This window comes from Panulirus ornatus, chromosome 20 (assembly GCF_036320965.1).
Source record: "Panulirus ornatus isolate Po-2019 chromosome 20, ASM3632096v1, whole genome shotgun sequence".
In the NCBI taxonomy this organism is placed as follows: domain Eukaryota; kingdom Metazoa; phylum Arthropoda; class Malacostraca; order Decapoda; family Palinuridae; genus Panulirus; species Panulirus ornatus.
In genome coordinates this window covers 46,922,174-46,948,425 of record NC_092243.1, presented here as the reverse complement: position 1 = coordinate 46,948,425, position 26,252 = coordinate 46,922,174, and the positions used below count along the sequence as shown (strand labels likewise).

The 26,252-nt window shown below is 39.7% G+C and overlaps 1 protein-coding gene across 2 annotated transcripts in view; it reads left to right on the top strand.

The window, feature by feature from the left end:
* The window catches only part of Srp54k (signal recognition particle 54k), a 55,294-nt gene extending 29,580 nt beyond the window's left edge, over window positions 1–25,714 (top strand). For both annotated transcript variants that reach the window (XM_071674849.1, XM_071674850.1), the window contains exons 7-11: window positions 8,746–8,843; window positions 13,771–13,899; window positions 20,803–20,911; window positions 24,316–24,486; window positions 25,429–25,714. In XM_071674849.1, the coding sequence (XP_071530950.1) occupies window positions 8,746–8,843; window positions 13,771–13,899; window positions 20,803–20,911; window positions 24,316–24,486; window positions 25,429–25,610 (689 nt within the window). In that variant the 3' untranslated portion in view covers window positions 25,611–25,714. The remainder of the gene's footprint in view (window positions 1–8,745; window positions 8,844–13,770; window positions 13,900–20,802; window positions 20,912–24,315; window positions 24,487–25,428) is intronic.
* The last annotated feature ends 538 nt before the right edge of the window (window positions 25,715–26,252 follow it).

The following is a 26,252-nucleotide window of genomic DNA, read 5'->3' as shown; positions in this document are numbered from 1 at the left end:
AATTTCTGGGATGAACAATGGAAAGATCTGTGGAGCCTGTGGGGAACTGTGGTTTTGATGCAGAACATATGACAGGTCACATATGGATGTGCTTGGATGTAGCCTTTCTTTGTCTGTTTCCTGCTGTTATCTTGCTAACGCAGGGGATGGCAATCTGGTGTGTGGGAGAAGAGATATATGTATCATTTATATTTCATTTCACTCATTTACACAGTATCCTGTGGGGTGGGATGGTGTTGGGAATGGATGACGGCAAAGAAGTATGAATGTGTACATGTGTATGGGGCAAAGAGAGAAAGAATCGTACCTATATATATCTCCTGCAGTCACAAAATATGACTAAGAGTGACAGGAGCAGGATGTTAAAAATCCTCCCTTCCTGTATTATTACTAAGAGATGAAGTAAGAAGGAAATGGAATGAGCATTTTCAAGGTGTGTTGTATGTGTTTGATGATAGAGTGGCAGTTTTGGTTGGGGTGGTGTACAAAGTGAGAGGGTCAGGGAGAATGGTTTAATGAAGAGAGAAGAGGTTGTGAAAGCTTTGTGGAAGATAAAATCTGGCGAGGCAGCAGGTTGGATGATATTGCAGTGGAATTTATTAAAAAAAAAGGGGGTGATTGTATTGTTGATTAGCTGGTAAGGATATTCAGTGTTATGAATGGACCATGGATAAGTGCCTGAGGATCGGTGGAATGCATGGATAGTGCCACTGTACAAAGGCAAAGGGGATAAAAGTGAATGTTCAAGCTACAGAGATATAGGTTTGTTGAGTATTTCTGGGAAATTGTGGGAGGGTATTGATTTGAGAGGGTGAAGGCATATACAGAGCATCAGATTGGGGTAGAGGATGTGTGGATCAGGTGTTTGCTTTGAAGAATGTATGTGATAAATACTTAGAAAAACAGATGGCTTTGTATGTAGCATTTATGGATCTGGAGAAGGCATATGATAAGAGTATATGGTATGGAAGGTAAGTTGCTAGAAGCAGTGAAAAGTTTTTACTAAGGATGTACGAGTAGGAGGAGAGGAGAGTGATTGGTTCCCAGTGAATGTCGGGTTGCAGCAAGGTGGTTAGGGAGATAAATGCAAGAGTTTTGAAAACGGGTGACTGTGCTGGGCCTGGTAAGTGAGTCAGTTGTTGTTTGCCAATGATACAGCTCTAGTGGTTGATTTGTGTGAGAAACTGTAGGAGTTGGTGACTGAGTTTGGAAAAGTGTGTAAAAGGAGAAAGTTGAGAGTAAATGTGAGTAAGAGCAAGGTTATTAGATTCAGTAGGGTTAGGGGACAAGTTAACTGGGGTGTAAGTTTGAATGGAGAAAAATTAGAGGAAGTGAAGTGTTTTAGATATCTGGGAGTGTACTTAGCAGCAGATGGAACCATGGAAGCAGAAGTAAGTCACTGGGTGGGGGAGGGGTTGAAAGTTCTGGGAGCAATGAAGAATGTGCGAAAGGAAAGAATGTTGTCTTGGAGAGCAAAAATGGGTATGTGTGAAGGAATAGTTGTTCCAACAATGTTATATGGTTGCAATGCATGGACTGTAGATAGGGTTATACGGTTGAGGGTGAACGTGTGGGAAATGAAATGTTTGAAGACAATATGAGGTATGAGGTTGTTTGATTAAGTAGTGAAAGGGTAAGAGAGATATATGGAAATAAAAGAGTGTGGTTGAGAGAGCAGAAGAGGGGTGTGTTGAAATGGTTTGGACATATGGAGAGAATGAGTGAGGAAAGATTGACAAAGAGGATATGTTTGTCAGAGATGGATGGACAGTGAGAAGCAGGAGACCAAATTGGAGATGGAAGGATGGAGTGAAAAAGATTTTTAGTGATCAAGGCCTGAACATACAGGAGGGTGAGAGGTATGCAAGGAATAGAGTGAATTGGGACGATGTGGTGTACCGGGGTCGACGTGTTGTCAGTGGACTGAACCAGGGCATGTGAAGTGTCTGGGGTAAACCATGGAAAGGTCTTTGGGGCCTGGATGTGGATCGGGAGCTGTGGTTTCGGTGCATTACACATGACAGCTAGAGACTGAGTGTGAATGAATGTGGCCATTTTTTTCTGTTTTGCTGGCGCTCCCTCACTGAAGCAGGAGGTAGCAATGCTATTTCCTGTGGAACAGGGTAGTGCCAGGAATGGATGGAGGCAAGCATGAATATGTACATGTGTATATATGTATATGTCTTTGTATGTGTATGAAAAGGTGCGTAATGTGGCAGTTGAGGGAATAATTGGTGTACATGGGGTGTTCAGTGTTATAAATGAAAATGGTGAAGAGCTTGTTGATTTATGTGCTGAAAAAGGACAGGTGATTGGGAATACCTGGTTTAAAAAGAGAGATATACATAAGTATACGTATGTAAGTAGGAGAGATGGCCAGAGAGCATTATTGGATTATGTGTTAATTGATAGGCACGCGAAAGAGAGACTTTTGGATGTTAATGAACTGAGAGGTGCAACTGGAGGGATGTGTGATCATTATCTTGTGGAGGCGAAGGTGAAGATTTGTAGAGGTTTTCAGAAAAGAAGAATGTTGGGGTGAAGAGATTGGTGAGAGTAAGTGACCTTTGGAAGAAGACTTGTGTGAGGAAGTACCAGGAGAGATTTGAGTACAGAATGGAAAAAGGTGAGAACAAAGGACATAAGGGGAGTGGGGGAGGAATGGGATGTATTTAGGGAAGCAGTGATGGCTTGCGCAAAAGATGCTTGTGGCATGAGAAGCGTGGGAGGTGGGCAGATTAGAAAGGGTAGTGAGTGGTGGGATGAAGAACTAAGATTATTAGCGAAAGAGAAGAGAGAGGCATTTGGATGATTTTTACAGGGAAATAATGCAAATGAGTGGGAGATGTATAAAAGAAAGAGGCAGGAGGTCAAGAGAAAGGTGCAAGAGGTGAAAAAGAGGGCAAAGGAGAGTTGGGGTGAGAGATTATCATTAAATTTTAGGGAAAATAAAAAGATGTGTTGGAAGGAGGTAAATAAAGTGCATAAGACAAGGGAACAAATATGAACATCAGTGAAGGGGGCTAATGGGGAGGTGATAACAAGTAGTGGTGATGTGAGAAGGTGATGGAGTATTTTGAAGGTTTGTTGAATGTGTTTGATGATAGAGTGGCAGATATAGGATGTTTTGGTCGAGGTGGTGTGCAAAGTGAGAGAGTTAGGGAGAATGATTTGGTAAACAGAGAAGAGGTAGTAAATGCTTTGTGGAAGGTGAAAGCCAGCAAGGCAGCGGGTTTGAATGGTATTGCAGTGGAATTCATTAAAAAAGGGGGTGACTGTATTGTTGACTGGTTGGTAAGGTTATTTGATGTATGTATGACTCATGGTGAGGTGCCTGAGGACTGGTGAAATGCTTGCATAGTGCCATTGTACAAAGGCAAAGGGGATAAGGGTGAGTGCTCAGATTACAGAGGTTTAAGTTTGTTGAGTATTCCTGGGAAATTAAATGGGAGGGTATTGATTGAGAGGGTGAAGGCATGTACAGAGCATCAGACTGGGGAAGAGCAGTGTGGTTTCAGAAGTGGTAGAGGATGTGTGGATCAGGTGTTTGCTTTGAAAGATGTATGTGAGAAATACTTAGAAGAGTAAATGGATTTGTATGTAGCATTTATGGATCTGGAGAAGGGATATGATAGAGTTGATAGAGATGCTCTGTGGAAGGTATTAAGAATATATGGTGTGGGAGTTAAGTTGTTAGAAGCAGTGAAAAGTTTTTATCGAGGATGTAATGCATGTGTACGTATAAGAAGAGTGGAAAGTGATTGGTTCTCAGTGAATGTTTGTTTGCGGCAGGGGTGCGTGATGTCTCCATGGTTGTTTAATTTGTTTATGGATGGGGTTGTTAGGGAGGTGAATGCAAGAGTTTTGGAAAGAGGGGCAAGTATGCAGTCTGTTGTTGATTAGAGAGCTTGGGAAGTGAGTCAGTTGTTGTTCGCTGATGATACAGCACTGGTGGCTGATTCGAGTGAGAAACTGCAGAAGCTGGTGACTGAGTTTGGTAAAGTGTGTGAAAGAAGAAAGTTGAGAGTAAATGTGAATAAGAGCAAGGTTATAAGGCACAGTAGGGTTGAGGGACCTAGTCAATTGGGAGGTAAGTTTGAATGGAGAAAAACTGGAGCAAGTGAAGTGTTTTAGATATCTGGGAGTGGATTTGGCAGCGGATGGAACAATGGAAGCAGAAGTGAATCATAGGGTGGGGGAGGGGGCAAAAGTTCTGGGAGCGTTGAAAAATGTGTGGAAGTTGAGAACGTTATCTTGGAAAGCAAAGATGGCTATGTTTGAAGGAATAGTGGTTCCAACAATGTTATATGGTTGCAAAGCGTGGGCTATGGATAGAGTTTTGCGGAGGAGGGTGGATGTGCTGGAAATGAGATGTTTGAGGACAATATGTGGTGTGAGGTGGTTTGATCGAGTAAGTAATGAAAGGGTAAGAGAGATGTGTGGTAATAAAAAGAGTGTGGTTGAGAGAGCAGACGAGGGTGTTTTTAAATGGTTTGGTCACATGGATAGAATGAGTAAGGATAGATTGACAAAGAGGATATATGTGTCAGAGGTGGAGGGAACGAGGAGAAGTGGGAGACCAAATTGGAGGTGGAAAGATGGAGTGAAAAAGATTCTGAGTGATCTGGGCCTGAACATGTAGGAGGGTGAAAGGCATGTAAGGAATAGAGTGAATTGGAACGATGGGGTATACCGGGGTAGATGTGCTGTCAATGGATTGAACCAGGGCATGTGCGTCATCTGGGGTAAACTATGGAAAGTTTTGTAGGGTCCAGATGTGGAAAGGAAGTTGTGGTTTCGGTGCATTATACATGACTGCTAGAGACTGAATGTAAACGAATGTGGCCGTTGTTGTCTTTTCCTAGCACTACCTTGCACACATGCTGGGGGAGGGGGTTTACATTTCATGTGTGGCGGGGTGGCAGCGGGAATAAATAAGGGCAGATAGTATGAATTAGGTGCATGTGTATATATGTATATGTCTGTGTGTGTATATATATATGTATACGTTAAGATGTATAGGTAAGTATGTGTACATGTGTGGACGTGTATGTTTATACATGTGTATGTGGGTGGGTTGGGCCATTCTTTCGTCTGTTTCCTTGCACTACCTCGCTAAAGCGGGAGACAGCGACAAAGTATAATAGATCAAATAAATAATGTGTATGTATATGTATGTGTATGGGCATTTATGTATATATATGTGTATATATGGAGCAGGGGGCTGGAAATCCTCCCCTCTCATTTTTAATTTTCCAAAAGAATTAACAGAGAAGGGGGCCATGCGGGGATATTCCCTCTAAGGCTCACTCCTCTGTTCTTAATGTTTCCTCGCTAATGCAGGAAATGGTGAATATGCATGGGAAAAATTTTTTTGTGTATTAGTGGATGGGCCATTCTTTGTCTGTTTCCTGATGCTACCTCGGTGATGCAGGAAACAATGATTAAGTTTAATGAAATAGATAGAATATGAAACAGTGATTAAGTATGATGAAATAGATAAAATATGAATATTGTCAAGTAAAGATTTTTTCAGTTGTTGTTCGCTGATGATACAGCGCTGGTGGCTGATTCATGTGAGAAACTGCAGAAGCTGGTGACTGAGTTTGGTAAAGTGTGTGGAAGAAGAAAGTTAAGAGTAAATGTGAATAAGAGCAAGGTTATTAGGTACAGTAGGGTTGAGGGTCAAGTCAATTGGGAGGTGAGTTTGAATGGAGAAAAACTGGAGGAAGTGAAGTGTTTTAGATATCTGGGAGTGGATCTGGCAGCGGATGGAACCATGGAAGCGGAAGTGGATCATAGGGTGGGGGAGGGGGCGAAAATTCTGGGGGCCTTGAAGAATGTGTGGAAGTCGAGAACATTATCTCGGAAAGCAAAAATGGGTATGTTTGAAGGAATAGTGGTTCCAACAATGTTGTATGGTTGCGAGGCGTGGGCTATGGATAGAGTTGTGCGCAGGAGGATGGATGTGCTGGAAATGAGATGTTTGAGGACAATGTGTGGTGTGAGGTGGTTTGATCGAGTGAGTAACGTAAGGGTAAGAGAGATGTGTGGAAATAAAAAGAGCGTGGTTGAGAGAGCAGAAGAGGGTGTTTTGAAGTGGTTTGGGCACATGGAGAGAATGAGTGAGGAAAGATTGACCAAGAGGATATATGTGTCGGAGGTGGAGGGAACGAGGAGAAGAGGGAGACCAAATTGGAGGTGGAAAGATGGAGTGAAAAAGATTTTGTGTGATCGGGGCCTGAACATGCAGGAGGGTGAAAGGAGGGCAAGGAATAGAGTGAATTGGAGCGATGTGGTATACCGGGGTTGACGTGCTGTCAGTGGATTGAATCAAGGCATGTGAAGCGTCTGGGGTAAACCATGGAAAGTTGTGTAGGTATGTATATTTGCGTGTGTGGACGTATGTATATACATGTGTATGGGGGGGGGTTGGGCCATTTCTTTTGTCTGTTTCCTTGCGCTACCTCGCAAACGCGGGAGACAGCGACAAAGTATAATAAAATAAAAAAAAAAAAAAGATTTTTCCAGTAAGACTTAGTTATCTTCTTGATGCAATCTTGCAGATGTGTGAAATGAAGAAAAAGTACCAAAGATAGTGTGGATCAAGCCTTGAAGAAATGCTTACAGCTGGCTTAATTAACTCTTTCATTACTTATAGATACTGTATGTAAATTTTGAAGGTACATATGAATCAGATGATGTGTAAGTCATAATAGATAATGAAACTGGAAGATTCAAGTGCTTCATGCTCACATCTTCAGGGAGCACTGGGAAAGAGCACAAAAAAGCTTAGATATACATGAGGAGCAGTGGTAGCCCATGGAAAATATATCACCCATTAAGACTTCATCAAACAGGGAGATACTCTGTTACAAGTTTGAAATTATGAAGTGAAAGGATCTGCTGGATATAAATCAGAATCACTGTTAAAAGTTTTTACTAAAACCATGTATGATAACACACGAGTCAGTTATTATTAATAGAAATATGATTAAATCTAGTGTTATGCAACATGGTTTCATTTGTTACCCAGATTTTGATTTTGACTTTAGTTAAGTAAACCTTGTCTTTGCAGATAGAATTATTAGTATTGTTAAGCTTGTGACTTAACGTCTTCCTTGTTTGCCAAACTGTCTTAATAGTTGGTAACATTTCCTTTGGATACGGTATTCCCACTCACATCTTTCTTTCTGTATGTGTAAGCCATATCATATTATTAACTCACTTCCATTATTCCCCGGGAATGTGAACAGTATGAGAATGCTTGGATCTTTGTTTTTTATTTTTATTTTTATGAGTGGCATATAAACAATGGATGTAGAAAATATTCATCAGTTCATATGTTCATTGTATTATCTTATTATTAGTGGTTTTGATTTACTCATTATTTAGTACCATTGGCAGACAGAAATATAATTTCTTTTATAAAAGGTGATAGTTTATAGCTCCTGTGAAATGAATATGCTATGATTTCTACTGAATGATCATATTTGATGAAAGTATCTGCAGAAATCTAGGGTTAGATGTAGCAAAATTCATTTGCTTATTTTCAATCCTTACTAAGGGGTAATGGAAAGGTAAATAGATGCTAGAGTTGCCCTCTGCCAGTGGCCTGTTAAGGGTGAGGCATTAAAGGCTAAGAAGCAGCTATTGAGTTTGCCAGTTATGGAGGCTTTTGCCGTGGCCACCCACTTTAGGGAGTACCCAGTGGGAACAGGCATCAGAGATATAAATTGATAGATAGATGTAATCATATTAAATAGCTTTAAATAGACTAAGCTGAAAAATTTTGTTTGTGTTCTTGGTGGTGATTTAGAAGCATTCATGTCTGAGTGCAACTTCACACTGTGAACATGCTCATGCCACAGATGTCCTGGTTGTCCTTGTACAGTGATATGTTACTGTCATCATATCTGAAAACACTTAATTATTGTTAGTGTTCCCAGTAGTCTTACTGAACCTGCAGTGTTTTCTGTTGTAATTTGATAATTTGTTGGTTAATCCCTGCCGTAGAAACTTAACACACTTGTATTTCCTCTTTAAGATTGCAGCATCATAGGATTGACTGATGGAAAGTAGTAAAGTGGAAATAACTCATAAAGGTACAACTTAAGTTAGGCAGGGCACAGGAAAAACTGAGCAGCAGCAAAAGATGGGCATTGTTATTAGTTCTGAGATGGCATGCAGTATGTTATGATTGGCTGAGAGGTGATATAGTGCTTCACTCTGATTTGTATAGGTACTTTCACCCTCTCACATGTATTTACCTCTTGCAGTAAGCTTATCATCTGAATTGGTACACCAAAAGATCACCTGAAATGTGTGCATTCCAAATGCATTATTTTTAGATTTTTTTGTAATAAGTTAAAATGCTATCCCTGGTGATAGGGGAGAAAGAATACTTCCCAAGTATTCCCTGTGTGTTGTACAAGGCGACTAAAAGGGGAGGGAGCAGGGGGCTGGAAATCCTCCCCTCTTATTATTTTTTAATTTTCCAAAAGAAGGAACAGAGAAGGGGGCCAGGTGAGGATGTCCCCTCAAAGGCCCAGTCCTCTGTTCTTAATGCTACCTCGCTAATGCGGGAAATGGCGAATAGTTTGAAAGAAAGAAAGAAAGAAAGGTAAAATGCAGTGCAAAAGCATGGGATCAAGCATTGTTGAATTGTATGCGTACTAATATCACTAACTTGATTTACAGGCAGTTTAATTAAACTATGGTAAAGTATGGAATGTTTAATTTCAGGCACTGGTGAACATATTGACAACTTTGAGGAGTTCAAAACAAAGCCATTCATCTCCAAACTTCTAGGCATGGGTGATATAGAGGGGCTTATTGAAAAGGTATGGTCTGCATTGTAACAGAAAAATTTTGGTTTGCTTTGTATAATCTACTCTTAAGAGCATTTGAGATGGCATTCTTCTGATGAGAATGATGGTCGCAAGTATGGTATAGTAACAGACAACTTGCTCTTGATTGTGTATCTTGATTTTTTTTTTAAGGCCAGAGGTTAGTGGGAGAACAGAAGAGTGTTCTGATGTTTAAGATACAATCAAGTATGGATTTCTCTTTAGAAATATGTGTTGGTATGGATGCATACAGAAATGTGCAGTGGGCATTTTGGTAATTAGTGGGCAATATTTCATTCTTTGTACATACTCCATTTACATATGAAATGTGAGATAAGTCCTGCCCACTTCTATAGAAATGCTCATGATTGTTTGTTGAGACATTGCGTGCTGATGAGTTAAATTACAGCTTTATACATGTAATGATTACAACAACTGTCATATGAGTACAAAAACTGTGCCAGATAATTCAGCTTTACAGCACAATAATGAAATGTGCCTTAATTAACTTAAAGTTAGCATATTTGTAAAATGATCAACAAAGATTGAAAGAAATTTAGAATCTGTTACTGAATTTTTTCAGTCCTTGTTAATAATTTTACAAATATGATACCTTTAAGTCAATAAAGGCACAATTTTATTATTGCTATTTAAAGCCAAATGATCTAGCATGGTGTTTGTTCCCTTATGACAAACGTTGTTACCTGAAAAATGGCATTGATTATCAGATTTACAAAGAGTTGTAATTTGATTTATCAGCACTCATTTCCTATACAATTAATCACAAGTTTCATTGTGTAAGAAGTGGGCAGTGCTCATTTGACATTTCTTATGTTAACAGAGTACAGTTGAGCATGTATCAGTGCAAGAGTGAAGGTAGACTCTTTCAGTACATCGGTATGGATGCTTGTGTTCTGGGAGATAACTGTTATTTGGGCAGTTTGAAAGAGATTACAGGGAGGGGCATATGATTATTAAGAGAAGTGTCAGGGTAGGGGGTGAAGGAATGTTTAAGTCACCCTAGATAGAGTTAGAGGAGAGACAAGAATCAGATAGAGTTGCTTTGTGTATAGGTGAGACAAGCTATGATACTATCAGAACGAAAAATTGGATGAAAGTTAGAGGGACAGAAATTGATAGCAATGCTCTTAGCTAAAGACCAGAAAGACCTATCAGTGCATAAATAGATGTTATCACTCTTCCTTTGAATAAAGGAGCACTTTGCATCACGGATAACGTACTTGCAGTGATTATGGGCAGTGAAAAATGCTGAATGGGAGTCACAGGAAAGACAGGTTTTCCAAGCCTGATATGCTTGATCCCTATCCTGAATAGCTTCAGAACAAGAACAGTAGAACCATGAATTAGAAGAGTTTGTCTTAGAAGAAGAGGGATAAATGCATACATTTCCTCAACAGTAGCCTCTACTGTGTTTGTTGGAGACAGAAGCATCACCACATAACAGACTGCAGTTTATTTAAGGAAAGTCAGAAAAGAAATTTCATGAGTTATTCCAGTCAGTTTTGTTGAGGTGCCAATATTTACTTTTAGAAGGAACTTCTTGAGGGGGAGGTGCTGTTAGAATAGATACATTTATGAGATTGTTGTGATCAGATGAACTAATTGGGGCGAAATTGTGTATTTACAGCGTGGAGGATTAGAGGTGAAAAACAATTAGGAGAGTGATCACAGTGGTTAGGAGTATGGGTGGGATGGGTGATAATTTGCTCTAGATAAATGAGAATGGAGAATGTGAGGATTTCAATCCCCTCACCACCTGTAAGTTGGGAAGTTCAGCCATTCCCTATAGTGAATACTGAAATCCTTTAGGTAGACAATCTCAGGTGAGAGGATGTCATGGCCTTGTAGCCGGAGTTTAGAAAGTCAAAGAATAGATATCAAATTTATAGAATTATTAGAGCAGTAAGTGAAACAAAGGACAACAGTGATAGTTTGGGAGAGAGACCTCGAGCCAGATTACCATCAGAGCTTGTGGAGTGTTTGAAGTTTATATCTGCTATGAGTTGGTTTGTTCAAGTAAATGATAAAAGTTAAAGAGAGAAGAGTGGAAGTAAAACTTTTGTTGAGAAAGTTGAAGAGGATGTGATGAAAGGTTGGCAAAAAGGATATATGTGTCAGAAGTGGAGGGAGCAAAAAGGGGAGGCCAAATTGGAGGTGGAAGGTTGGAGTGAAAAGAGTTTAGAGTGATCGGGGCCTGAACATGTAAGAGGGCAAAAGATGAGCAAGGGATAGGTTGAATTAGAATGATGTGGTCTACAGGGGTCAGTGTGTTGTCAGTGGATTGAAACAGAGCATGTGAAGTGGCCAGAGTAACCATGGAAAGGTGTATGGGGCTTGGTTGTGGATAGGGAGTTGTTGTTTCGGTGCATTACATATGACAGCTAGAGAATGAATGCATGCAAATGTGGCTTTTCTTGCTTTGTGCATGGTGCTGCCTCACAGATGTGGGAAATGGTGATCAAATATGAAAACAGTAGTGAATTATTTCGTTTTTCCTTCCTATTTGTCTGCTGTTTCCCGCTCTAGTAAGGTAGCGTCAGGAACAAAGAAAGGCTGCATTCACTCATGTTCATTCTCTCTCTGATTTATGTTTGTGTTTCTGCATACATCTATCATATTTTTGGTATTTACACTTCAATATCTTGAGAAAGGACTTCTTCATTATTCCACCTATTTTGGTAATGATAATAATGTAGAATTGAATTATTGGAAACCAAGAGGGACATATCGCTCAGTAATGAGAATTGTAAGACCTTAGATAAGGGCTGAAGCCAAAACTGTTTATAGTGCTAAAATTTTCAACCATCACCTTATATGCCAGAGAAGGGAAATAATATTCACCCTATATATAGTCAGTTTTAAGAAAACTCAGTACCATCATCCTTAGGAGAACAGAAATTTCCTTTGACTTAAACAGTGAATGGTCAGGCTCCAGCCTTATGAAAATAACCTTCATTATGATATGGATTACTCATAAGACCATTGCTTTTTTTAGTAGTTATGGGTGTGTTCCAGAAAATTATGTCCACATATATATTTGCAGAGGAATGGAGACCAGTGTGTTTGAAATGGCAAGTAATTGCTAAATTAGCCTTTTGATTAAACTGGAAGAGTAGCTTTATATAAATAAAGATAGGCCAGGAGGCTTCATTTCAGAAGGAAAACAGTGTAAGAGTCAGTAGAATTATGTTGTGACTATTATTACTAGTGACTCCTCCAACAGTTGGGGACATTTAATTGTGATTGTTCCAACAGCTACACAGTTAAGGGAGCCGGTAAATTAGATTGAATGGTGATTGAAACAAGGAATATATGTACAGGTACACCGCTGAATTTCCAGCAACTGATGGTTCGGCTTCTCCTTTAGTCCAGACAAAATTATGTGAGTGAACTTAAAATTATCGTGGCCACCAGACAAGTTTACTGGGTGGCCACAGATGGTGTTGTGTGAAGGGCACGCTTATTTACATTCTTTATACTGCACTTGGTGGTGATACCGTAGTTCTGTGAGATTCTTACCTTATTTTGCTTAAATTTAACCCTAGCTATGGCTTCTAAGACATATGAGAGTGTTAGTCATGGTATCAAACGTAAACACCCGTCCATATCGATCCAAGATAAAGTAGAACTGTTGAAAAAAATGGACCATGGTGTTTCGGTGCGTAAGCTGTATGACATCTTCAGTGTTGGTTCATCAACTATTTATGATATAAATAAGCAAAGGGAGAAAATATTGAAATTCTATGCAGACAGCGATTCAAGAAGCAAATAACGATTAGAAAAACTATGAAAGATGGTAAGATTACTGAGCACAATCAGGTGATGATGGAATGGTTTCGACAGCGTCAGAGTGATGGGGTGGTCTTGTCAGGTAGCATCATAATGGACTAGGCTAAATTATTCCATAAAGAACTTAAAATTATAACATGAGCGTGACTATATGGCTTCAAAGACTCAAGAAGCGTCATAGAATTTTCATGAATGAAGTGTTCGGAGAAAAGCTCTCTGCAAACCACAAAGGAGCTGCTGAGTATGTGGACGAATTTGCAAAACTCATAGCTGATGAGCACCTCAGTCCTGAGCAGATGTATTATTCTGGCGATGCACACCTAGGAAAACACTAACAACAGAAGACAAAGATGACCCCACAGGATGCAAACAATCTAAGGACAGACTTACCATCTTAGGGTGCTCAGACATTTAATATTTGTTTAATTTAAATTTCTAGCAGTCCATGGTATACTTTAGATTCATGGGAGATGTATAATTAGCAGGTTAGAGGTGTGTTGATGAATTATTATTACATGACCATGGTTGGTCCAGCAAAATGCTTAATCCGGCAAGGCTTTGGAACCAAGAGTGCTTGAAAATAGGTGGTGTACCAGTATTGAATATATTTGTAAGGCACTCATATAAAGTGCTCACTTTAGATCTTAGATGTATTAAGACTGTTGATCATGATAGAACTGCTTACTTGATATATTAAGTGATAAGAGGAAAGGGTATAGGGCATGGCTTCTGCATCGTATAGTAAAAAAACTGTGATGGATTTTTATTTTCATGAGAACTGATGATTCACAGAAATAAGCATGTTAAGTAATGATGAGGATTGATGAAGAAAAGAGGTTAACATTAACTACAAGCATACCAGCCAAAGAGGAGTTGTGGAATTGAAAAACTGAAAGAATATAGTAAGATAAAGATGCTACAGATTAGTACAAGATATGTGCTTATGATCTTGTGATAGTCTTTGTACATTACTGTGATAGTCTTTGTACATTACTGTTTTCAAAGGTAGGAATATCACAGATTATGTTAGCTTAATTGTGAAGGCTTTGCACAGATATATATTTTATGGATGGTATTCACTTTGGAATAATGAGATACTCTTTGTTGGCAGGTCAATGATTTGAAACTAGAAGATAATGAAGCACTCATCAAGAAGCTGCAGCATGGCCATTTCACCCTTAGAGATATGTATGAACAGTTTCAGAATGTGCGGAAAATGGGACCTATGTCACAAATTATGGTAAGAAACTGAAGCTTTTAATGATGGTCTTAATTTTTTATATACCATTCACCTTTCCTAATTTAGCAAGGCAGCATCTGGAAGAAATGAAAGATGGCTTCATTTGCATACATCCAGTACTTAGTTAGTATTCATTTAAAATTTTGATTGAGGGCTTTTAGATATTATTTTATTCTATCCATACATAACTGGTTGTAGAGAAAGTTTTGCAACTCACTGTGAATCAGATAAGAATCATCGGTAGTTTCATCTGATTTTAAGAGTGGTTAAGGATCAATAAATGTATTTCATAATGTTTGCAGTGTCTTAATACCATTGTCATTTCCTGTTTAATCATCTTTTCATGCATCCCTGTTCCCTTTTTCCATGTTTACAGTTAATAGCTTAAACAGTTAACCTTCATTAAGACTACCTCAACTGGAAGAGGTTGATGTAATTTATGACCCAACGTTATTTTGTCACAGAATACGCTGGTGCTGCCACATGTTTTTTCTTGTATTCTGCCACCTGTAGAACCTAAGAATATGAAACAATGTATTTTGTACTTTATGGAATGCATACACTCTACGTATTGGGAACAACATTTAATATACATAACCTTTCATTTTTTCGAAGAAATGATTTCTCTCTACAGGTTTGGTCCGTCCCATGAGCTTACAAGATTCATTCATGGATCTCTTGGGATTTGGGGGCCTGCAACCCTCTCATTCAGGTGAGGTTTATGCCTCTCACCCTTTGCAAACAATCTAAACCATGGCTGATGCAATAGCTCTTCCTAGAACTCCCTGTCAGCAGTCACCATCTGGTGAAGGCATCTTCTTTCTAACAGCTTCCAGTCCATACCAGCAGGGTCTCTAATTCTCCAGATCTCAAGCACATTGGACAGCTGCCCGTCCATACCAACAGGGTCTATAATTCTCCAGATCTCAAGCACATTGGATGTATTTTGACTTTCATACATTTTATTGGGGCCATATACTATGGATTGTTGGATATATGATACTGCTTTGCACAGTAGAGAAGCTTAAGAGTGCACTTGACAAGTATCTACAAAGTGTACAAGACCAGCCAAGCTATGTGGGCCCACGAGCTGCAGTATCTAAGAGCTCAGTTGACCTAGGACCCAATACAACAGCCTGGTCCCAGCCTGGGCTGTGGGGTGAAGCTCACCTGAAGACTTCACTAGGCCTTATACCTGTGGAGTTGGATTTTGGTAAGCAACCAGAAAACAGACTTTCAGGAAGTGCCCAAGTCCTTTAACTTATTGATTGGTCCCAACAGCCCTTCAAGATGAATATTCCATGTTTCACCAGAGGTGAAGTCACTTCCATTAGCATGTTTGTATGTATATTTTTATTTATAATCACCCGAGGATCAGTTTCTATGAAAGAGTCTTGGTGTTACCCAGGACCTTCTAAAGGCTCATGCAGCCAAAGGTTGTGCCTCCAGTAATAGAAAAATGTAGACTCCATTGGAATAAGAAATCCTTTCATTAGACTGTACTCTCTTTGATTCAGCCAAAGGTTACTTTTCACTTTTGGTGTTCCTTTGAGCAGGCAGAATTGGATAACATCTCTGAGAGAGCAGAAGAGGGTGTGTTAAAGTGGTTTGGACATATGGAAAGAATGAGTGAGGAAAGATTTACAAAGAGGATATATGTGTCAGAAGTGGAGGGAATAAGAAGCGGGAGACCAAAGTGGAGGAGGAAGGATGGAGTGAAAAAGATTTTGAGTGATCTGAACCTGAACATACAGAAGGGTGAGAGGTGTGCAAGGAATAGTAAATTGGAATGATGTGGTATACTGGGTTTGACTTGCTGTCAATTGACTGAACCAGGTATGTGAAACATCTGGGGTAAACCATGGAAAGGTCTGTGGGGCCTGTATGTGGATAGGGAGCTGTGGTTTTGGTGCATTACACATGGCAGCTAGAGTCTGAGTGTGAACAAATGTGGCCTTTTTGTGTGTTTTCCTGGTGCTGCCTTTGTGAAGCAGGGGGAAGCAATGCTGTTTCTTGTGGGATGGGGTAGCGCAAGAAACGGATGAAGGCAAGCAAGTATGAATATGTAAATGTGTATATATGTATATGCCTATGTATGTATATGTATATATGTATGTGTGTATGGGCATTTTAGTATATATGTATTTATGAATGGATGGGCCATTTTTTCTTCATCTGTTTCCTGGTGCTACCTCGCTGATGCGGGAAACGGCGATCAAGTTTAATAAAATAAATGAATAAAATTTATTTTTTATACTTGATCACCGTTTCCTGAGTCAGAAAGTTAGCAGCAGGGAACAGACAAAGAAAGAATGGCCCATCCACACATATACATATATAGCACCAGGAAAACAGACAAAAAAAGGTCACATTCATTTACACTCATTTTCTAGCAGTCATGTGTAATGCACCAAAGCCACAGCTCCCTATCTTCTACATCCAGGCCCCACACCTTTCCATGGTTTACACCAGATATTCACATGTCCTGGTTCAGTCCTTTAACAGCACATCAACCCCAGTATACCACATCATTCCATTTCACTGTATTCCTTGCATGCTTCTCACCCTCTATGTTCAGGCCCCGATCACTCAAAATATTTTTCACTCCATCCTTCCACCTCCAATTTGGTCTCCTGCTTCCTACTCCCTCCACTTCTGACATATATATCATCTTTGTGAATCTTTCCTCACTCGTTCTCTCCATGTGTCCAAACCATTTCAACACACCCTCTTCTGCTCTCTCAACCACACACTTTTTATTTCCACACGTCTCTCTTACCCTTTCATTACTTAATCAAACCATCTCACACCACATATTGTCCTTAAACATATCATTTCCATCACATCCACCCTCCTCCGTACAACCCTATTTATAGCCCATGCCCACAACCATATAGAATTGTTGAAACTATCGTTCCTTCAAACATATCCATTTTTGCTCTCCGATAAAATATTCTCTCCTTCCACACATTCTTCACTGCTCATAGAACCTTCACCTCCTTCCCCACCCTGTGACTCACTTCCACTTCCATAGTTCCATTCACTGCTAAGTCCTTTCCCAGGTATCTGAAACACTTCACTTCCTCCAATTTTTCTATATTTAAACTTACATCCCAATTGACATGTCCCTCAACCCTACTAAACTTAATAACCTTGCTCTTATTCACATTTACTCTCAATTTTCTCCTGTCTAACACTTTTCCAAACTCAGTCACCAACCTCTGCAGTTTCTTACTCGAATCTGCCACCAGAGTTAGCAGCAGGGAACAGACGAAGAAAGGATGGCCCATCCACACATATACATATATAGCACCAGGAAAACAGACGAAAAAAGATCACATTCATTCACACTCAGTCTCTGGCTGTCACATGTAATGCACCAAAGCCACAGCTCCCTATCCACATCCAGGCCCCACACCTTTCCATGGTTTACACCAGATGCTTCACATGTCCTGGTTCTGTCCTTTAACAGCCCATCGACCCCAGTATACTACATCATTCCATTTCACTCTATTCCTTGCATGCTTCTTACCCTTCTCTATGTTTAGGCCCCGATCACTCAGTCTCCTGCTTCCTATTCCCTCCACTTCTGACATATATATCATCTTTGTGAATCTTTCCTCTCTCATTCTCTCCTTATGCCCAAACCATTTCAACACACGCTCTTCTGCTCCCTCAACCACACACTTTTTATTTCCACATATCTCTCTTACCCTTTCATTACTTACTCAATCAAACCATCTCACACCACATATTGCCCTTAAACATATCATTTCCATCACATTCACCCTCCTCCATACAACCTTATCTATAGCCCATGCCTCACAACCACATAAAGCTGCTGGAACTACTATTCCTTCAAACATATCCATTTTTGCTCTCTGAGAAAACATTCTCTCCTTCCACTCATTCTTCACTGCTCATAGAACCTTCACCTCCTTCCCCACCCTGTGACTCACTTCCACTTCCATGGTTCCATTCGCTGCTAAGTCCACTCCCAGATATCTGACACACTTCACTTCCTCCAATTTTCCTATATTTAAACTTACATCCCAATTAACATGTCCCTCAACCCTACTAAACTTAATAACCTTGCTCTTATTCACATTTACTCTCAACTTTTTCCTTTCTAACACTTTTCCAAACTCAGTCACCAACCTCTGCAGTTTCTTACTCGAATCTGCCACCAGAGCTGTATCATCGGCGAACAGCAAGTGACTCCTTTCTTAGACCCTCTCATTCCCAACAGACTGCATACTTGCCCCTCTCTCCAAAACTTTAGCACTTACCTCCTTAACCACCCCATCCATAAACAAATTTAACAACCATGGGGGCATCGCACACCCCTGCCACAAAACGACATTCGCTGAAAACCAATTACTCTCCTCTCCTCCTACTCGTACACATGCAATACATCCTTGGTTAAAACATTTCACTGCTTCTCGCAACTTACCTTCCATACCATATACCCTTAAAACCTTCCACAAAGCATCTCTATCAACCCTATCATATGCCTTCTCTAGAACCATAAATGCTACATGCAAATCTATCTGTTTTTCTAAGGATTTCTCACATACATTCTCCAAAGCAAACTCCTTATCCACACACCCTCTACCACTTCTGAAACCACACTGCTTTTCCACAATCTGGTGTTCTGTAAATGCCTTTACCCTCTCAATCAATACCCTCCCATATAATTTCCCAGGAATACTCAACAAACTTATACCTCTGTAGTTTGAACACTCACCTTTATCCCCTTTGCCTTTGTACAATGGCACTATGCATGTATTCTAGCAATCCTTAGGCATTTCACCATGATCCATACATACATTGAATATCCTTACCAACCAGTCAACAACACAGTCATCCCCTTTTTTCATAAATTCCACTGCAGTAACATCCAAACCAGCCGCCTTGCTGGATTTCACTAACAATCTTACTCCATCCCACCACTCTACCCTTTCTAATCTGCTCACCTCCCACCTTTCTCATGTCAAATGCATCCTTTGCACAAGCCAACACTGCTTCCCTGAATATATCCCATTCCTCACTCACTCCCCTCATGTCATTTACTCTCACCTTTTGCCATTCTACATTCAGTCTCTCTTGGTACTTCCTCTCACAAGTCTCCTTTCCAAGCTCACTTACTCTCTTCTCCCCAACATTCTTTCTTCTTTTTTGAAAACCTCTACAAATCTTCACTTTGCTTCCACAAGATAGTGATCAGACATCCCTCCAGCTGCCCCTCTCAACATATCAACATCCAAAAGTCCCTCTTGTTCACACTTATCAATTAACACATAATCCAATAATGCCCTTTGACCATCTCTCCTAATTACATATGTATACTTATGTGCATCTGTCTTTTTTAACCAGGTATTCCCAATCACCAGTCTTTTTCAGCACATAAATCCACAAGCTTTACACCATTTCCATTTACAACATTGAACACCTCATGTACACCAATTATACTCTCAACTGCCCTATTAGTCTCCTTTGCATTTAAATCACCCATCACTATAAACCAGTCTCATGCTTCAAAGCTGCTAACACACTAACTCAGCTGCTCCAAAAAACTTGCCTCATGATCTTTCTTCTCATGACCAGGTGCATAGGCACCAATAATCACCCATTTCTCTCCATCCACTTTCAATTTTACCCACATCAATCTCTACCCTCTGCTTCAGCGAGGTAGCACCAGGAAAACAGACAGAAAAGGCCACATTCGTTCATTGTCTCTAGCTGTCATGTGTAATGCACCAAAATTACAGCTCCCTAGGGATACACATCCAGGCTCTGCAGACCTTTCCATGGTTTTCTCCGGATGTTTTACATGCCCTGGTTCAGTTCATTTACAGCACGTCGACCCCGGTATACCACATCGTTCCAGTTCACTCTATTCCTTGCACACCTCTCACCCTCCTGTATGTTCAGGCCCCGATCACTCAAAATCTTTTTTCACTCCATCATTTCACCTTCAATTTGGTCTCATGCTTCTCCTTGTTCTGTCTACCTCTGACACATATATCCTCTTTGTCAATCTTTCCTCACTCATTCTTTTCTCACATATTTCCTGTGTGTCATAGAAGGCGACTAAAAGAGGAGGGAGAGGGGGGCTGGAAATCCTCCCCTCCTATTTTTAATTTTCCAAAAGAAGGAACAGAGAAGTGGGCCAATGAGAATATTCCCTCTAAGGCTCACTCCTCTCCTCTTAATGCTACCTCTAATGCAGGAAATGGCGAATATGGATGAAAAAAAAACATGTGTACAAGTGCATATATGTATATGTGTGCGTGGATGTGCCTTTCTTTGTGTTTCCTGGTGCTGCCTCGCTATCGCACGGTAGAGAGGTTTAGGAGTGCACTGGACAAGTACCTGCAAAGTGTACTAACCCTGCAGGTTGTAGGGGTTAAGTTGGCCTGTGGGTTGTGGCTTCCAAGAGCTTTGTTTAACAATGACCCAATCCAACACCGTGCGCCTAGCCTGGGTTGAAGGGGTGATGGCCCCCAAAGAATTCACCAGGTATTTATGCTATGGCATCAGCATCTACACATATTGTTTAATAAGTTCCTCTCTCATACTTGGAGAGCAGGATAGCATGCTATGTCCTGTGAAAATATCCAGCTCCCATATATCCCCTCTCATATCCTAACGTAGAACTTAGACTTGGAATTGTGGCAGTAAATCTCATTTTGTAAATATACGAGTTGAGAGGTTACCTAGGTACCATATACATACGGGTGCAGTAGTTCAAGGGTTGTGGATGATCAAATGATAACAGGAGCTGGTAAAAAAGGTTTAGATAGTTTTTGTATAAAATCACATCATTGTTAATATTGGTGTGTGTTCCACTATGTTTTGCTATGGTTCAGAGCATTGTAATAATATTTTTGTTTGTTGCAGGGTATGTTACCTGGGTTTAGCACAGACTTCCTAACTAAAGGGGGTGAGCAAGAGAGTATGGCACGACTTAAGAGGCTCATGACCATCATGGATAGCATGACAGATGAAGGTACAGTGATAGAAACCCAATTAATGTATGTTGCTCTTCTGTTTCTCGTTACTGATTTAACAGGAGGAGCCTCAAACTAAACTGAATATTACCTCCTTCTATGGCTGAGTCACAGCATTATCCTATAAATGTTGTTTTAGAGTTTTCAGCTGAAGGTGTAATGCTTGTTTCTTTCTTTCTACTGCTAGATTAGCATTACTGAACTTTGTCTTTTTCCTTTTATCAACAACCTCACAGTATTTCTTTGAGACGTTTCTCATTACGTAGAGATTAGGCAGAACTTTGTATTTTCCTCACAAGCCCAACCTTCAGAGGGCATTAATGCCTTGGATTTGGTATCTTACTGTGAAGAGTTAACAAGAAAAGGAAATAGACTCATTCACATATATGTAGATGATTTTGTCATATGTTGGAAAGGTCACAAAAGGTAGAGTAAGGTATTAGCTAATGTTAACCAATTTACTGTGACAGTCCTAATATCCACTGTAGACACTGTGTATGTGGGGATTTTCAGAATTCTTAAGAAATATCTTTTTGACTTTGTCATTTGATAGTAGTAGAATATAATTTTCTAAATGAAATAATAAACTTCACCCAAGTGAACAATTCCTCACATGTATTATGCACCTTTTGATTTATGTTGTACTGCCAGGTGTATGAGATACTCCAGGAGTACCTTTCTGCGTATGTTTGGCATACAAAGTTAGATGTGTAATATTTTTGAAGTATTTTGTCAGATCCAGTTACCAAAGGTTCATTGCTAATATGTATTGATCTGTTAGAGCTACACAAATTATTACATAAGAGGGTGCATATCTCGTACAGACTACGTTGACATGTTCACATAAACTGACCAGTGTATGGAAAAAGATTTAGGCAGTTGCATCCGGTAGCAGTGCCTGGGATCCCACCTAAAGTGTCAATGCATATTTTAACTAGAAGCAGAGGCAGCTGGTTTAAGAATTTGATTTTATACACCCCCGCTGTAGTAAGCAGAAAATGAAACACTGACATATATATGACCCAATGTCAGTGAATGGGTTAAAGATTTATGGAAGGACATCATTGTATGTTAGATTTTATACATTGAGCATGATGATTTAAGAGGCATTCATTTATATTGGTACATGACAGAGGTGATGTTGAGATATGTAACGTATGGTAAAAATAATCAAAAAGTAGTTGTAGAAAGAATATTCCTCAGGAACAGCACTAAATTTAGTGACTCATTTGAGGGTAATTGCTATGACATGAATTTTTTTTTTTCTTTTTTTTTTTTTGCCGCTGTCTCCCGCGTTTGCGAGGTAGCGCAAGGAAACAGACGAAAGAAATGGCCCAACCCACCCCCATACACATGTATATACATACGTCCACACACGCAAATATACATACCTACACAGCTTTCCATGGTTTACCCCAGACGCTTCACATGCCCTGATTCAATCCACTGACAGCACGTCAACCCTGGTATACCACATCGATCCAGTTCACTCTATTCCTTGCCCTCCTTTCACCCTCCTGCATGTTCAGGCCCCGATCACACAAAATCTTTTTCACTCCATCTTTCCACCTCCAATTTGGTCTCCCACTTCTCGTTCCCTCCACCTCCGACACATATATCCTCTTGGTCAATCTTTCCTCACTCATTTTCTCCAGGTGCCCAAACCATTTCAAAACACCCTCTTCTGCTCTCTCAACCACGCTCTTTTTATTTCCACACATCTCTCTTACCCTTACGTTACTTACTCGATCAAACCACCTCACACCACACATTGTCCTCAAACATCTCATTTCCAGCACATCCATCCTCCTGCGCACAACTCTATCCATAGCCCACACCTCGCAACCATACAACATTGTTGGAACCACTATTCCTTCAAACATACCCATTTTTGCTTTCCGAGATAATGTTCTCGACTTCCACACATTCTTCAAGGCTCCCAGGATTTTCGCCCCCTCCCCCACCCTATGATCCACTTCCGCTCCCATGGTTCCATCCGCTGCCAGATCCACTCCCAGATATCTAAAACACTTTACTTCCTCCAGTTTTTCTCCATTCAAACTTACCTTCCAATTGACTTGACCCTCAACCCTACTGTACCTAATAACCTTGCTCTTATTCACATTTACTCTTAACTTTCTTCTTTCACACACTTTACCAAACTCAGTCACCAGCTTCTGCAGTTTCTCACATGAATCAGCCACCAGCGCTGTATCATCAGCGAACAACAACTGACTCACTTCCCAAGCTCTCTCATCCCCAACAGACTTCATACTTGCCCCTCTTTCCAAAACTCTTGCATTCACTTCCCTAACAACCCCATCCATAAGCAAATTAAACAACCATGGAGACATCACACACCCCTGCCGCAAACCTACATTCACTGAGAACCAATCACTTTCCTCTCTTCCTACAGGTACACATGCCTTACATCCTCGATAAAAACTTTTCACTGCTTCTAACAACTTGCCTCCCACACCATATATTCTTAATACCTTCCACAGAGCATCTCTATCAACTCTATCATATGCCTTCTCCAGATCCATAAATGCTACATACAAATCCATTTGCTTTTCTAAGTATTTCTCACATACATTCTTCAAAGCAAACACCTGATCCACACATCCTCTACCACTTCTGAAACCGCACTGCTCTTCCCCAATCTGATGCTCTGTACATGCCTTCACCCTCTCAATCAATACCCTCCCATATAATTTACCAGGAATACTCAACAAACTTATACCTCTGTAATTTGAGCACTCACTCTTATCCCCTTTGCCTTTGTACAATGGCACTATGCACGAATTCCGCCAATCCTCAGGCACCTCACCATGAGTCATCCATACATTAAATAACCTTACCAACCAGTCAATAATACAGTCACCCCCTTTTTTAATAAAGTCCACTGCAATACCATCCAAACCTGCTGCCTTGCCGGCTTACATCTTCCGCAAAGCTTTTACTACCTCTTCTCTGTTTACCAAATCATTTTCCGTAACCCTCTCACTTTGCACACCACCTCGACCAAAACACCCTATATCTGCCACTCTATCATGAAACACATTCAACAAACCTTCAAAATACTCACTCCATCTCCTTCTCACATCACCACTTCTTGTTATCACCTCCCCATTTGCGCCCTTCACTGAAGTTCCCATTTGCTCCCTTGTCTTACGCACTTTATTTACCTCCTTCCAGAACATCTTTTTATTCTCCCTAAAATTTAATGATACTCTCTCACCCCAACTCTCATTTGCCCTCTTTTTCACCTCTTGCGCCTTTCTCTTGACCTCCTGTCTCTTTCTTTTATACATCTCCCACTCAATTGCATTTTTTCCCTGCAAAAATTTTTTATATATATATATTAGATTTAGGTATCATTGTAATTTTCTTCCACTTCCAGAACTGGACAGTTTGGATGGAAATAAACTGTTTCAAAAGCAGGGAAACCGGATAAGTAGAGTTGCAAGAGGAGCTGGAGTTATGGAGATTGAAGTTAAGGACCTTCTTAATCAGTACGCAAAATTTGCTCAGATGGTCAAAAAAATGGGTGGAATGAAGGGTCTCTTTAAGGGTAAGTAAACATTGTGGAGAACTTTTACTTCTGCAGAGTTTTGATAAAAGAAAATGAAGTTAGGATGTTTATTGGTAATAATAAAAGAATGATTTATGTGGCTTTGGTACATACACTCTTTTTGTAAATTCTGGGTGTTAGGAGGGCAAGTTTACCTTTGGGAATGTGGCATACCTGCCAGTTGCTAGCCTGCTGGGTTAAGGCTTTGGACACATTTCTATAAGATTAAATTTCACAAAAGATACATACATGTTTGCACTTGATCTACTCCATAGATAGAAAAGATAATGATGAATTTAAATATTTTTTGGTAACACTTTTCTTTTTTATTTACAGGTGGTTATTTATCTTCCACCCAAATACATTTGGATGTTTCATGCTTATGCCATGTTACTTTTTCCCTGCATTCAAAGCATTATAGTTGATAAAGTCGTTTCCTTATACATTGGCACTTAATAGATCTACACCTTCAAGTATCCGATATTTGCTATAATGAAAAGATTTGTTGATATATTTTGAAAGTTGGTTTTCTGTGAAATATAACAATTCCTTGTTTCTTAGTTTGTGTAAGGAATAATAACTTTCTCAGCCAAATGGAAATCATGAAAAATAAGGAAGTGTTAAAGTTATGATAAGGAAATAAAGATATTGAAATTTGAGGGACAATTTGGGGTTTAAGAAAGTGTAATTTGAATGGGGCCTGTAAGAGACATTGCAAACCTTTTGAATTTAATCATGGTAAGCCTTTTCTCTTTTTCTGTCCGTTTCCTCCCTCTCTTTCTCTCTCTGGCTGTCTTCTCTCCTACTCCTTCCTCTGTTTCTACACTTTCCCTCATGCTTTCATTTTTTTTCCCTTTCTGTAAAATATCTTGGGCAAACCCCCCCTTTTTTTTTTTTTGGATAAAATACTGCAGAAGACTAATGACATTACTGTTTTCATAGGAGGAGACATGTCAAAAAATGTGAACCACATGCAGATGAACCAGTTGAATCAACAGATGGCCAAAATGATGGACCCTCGTGTCCTGCAGCAAATGGGAGGCTTCAAGGGTCTTGAGAATATGATGAAGCAACTTCAGCAGGGTGGTGGACCTATGGGGATGGGCAAAAATCCTTTCAAGTGATGAATTGGAAAATTGGGATGTGTTTTTTTCTAAATGAGGATTACTTTTATGGAATCAAGGTTTTTAACATGATAAATTTGAGAAAAATAAAAATGAAAAACCTACTTTGTGGCATTATAGAATTATTTCTTTCTCATTCAACAAATCCTTTTCTTTTTGTGTTGATATATTTCCTTGACCAAGTCTGACTATTTTTTAAATGCAAGAATATTTATTTGCTAGGTTACTCCATTGTGAAACTGGTGAAAAAAGTCACTCCCACTTGGCACATGAGTAAAAACTGTTCCTTTTTTACAATGGTAAGGGCCTTAATATTATGTCTATTTCTAAAAATAATTATTAGATATACATATGTGAGAAGGACTTTCACAAAGTAGAATGCATGCTTGACAAAGTCCAGCTTCTCTGTCATCAGTGATTTTTTTCTACACTACTTATTCACTTCCAATGTGTGCTTATACCTTGTGTGAAGTCCTAAATATAAGGATGTGGAGGTCAGTTAGAACAAATCTCTTTCAAAGAGCTTGGCTAATAAGATCAAGAAAAAGGAATTTTAATTAATGATTAGAAAATGGAATTTTTGATAAGAAACTGAACTTTGGAACATTATGAAAAAAGGTATAAGCAATATAAATAAATGTT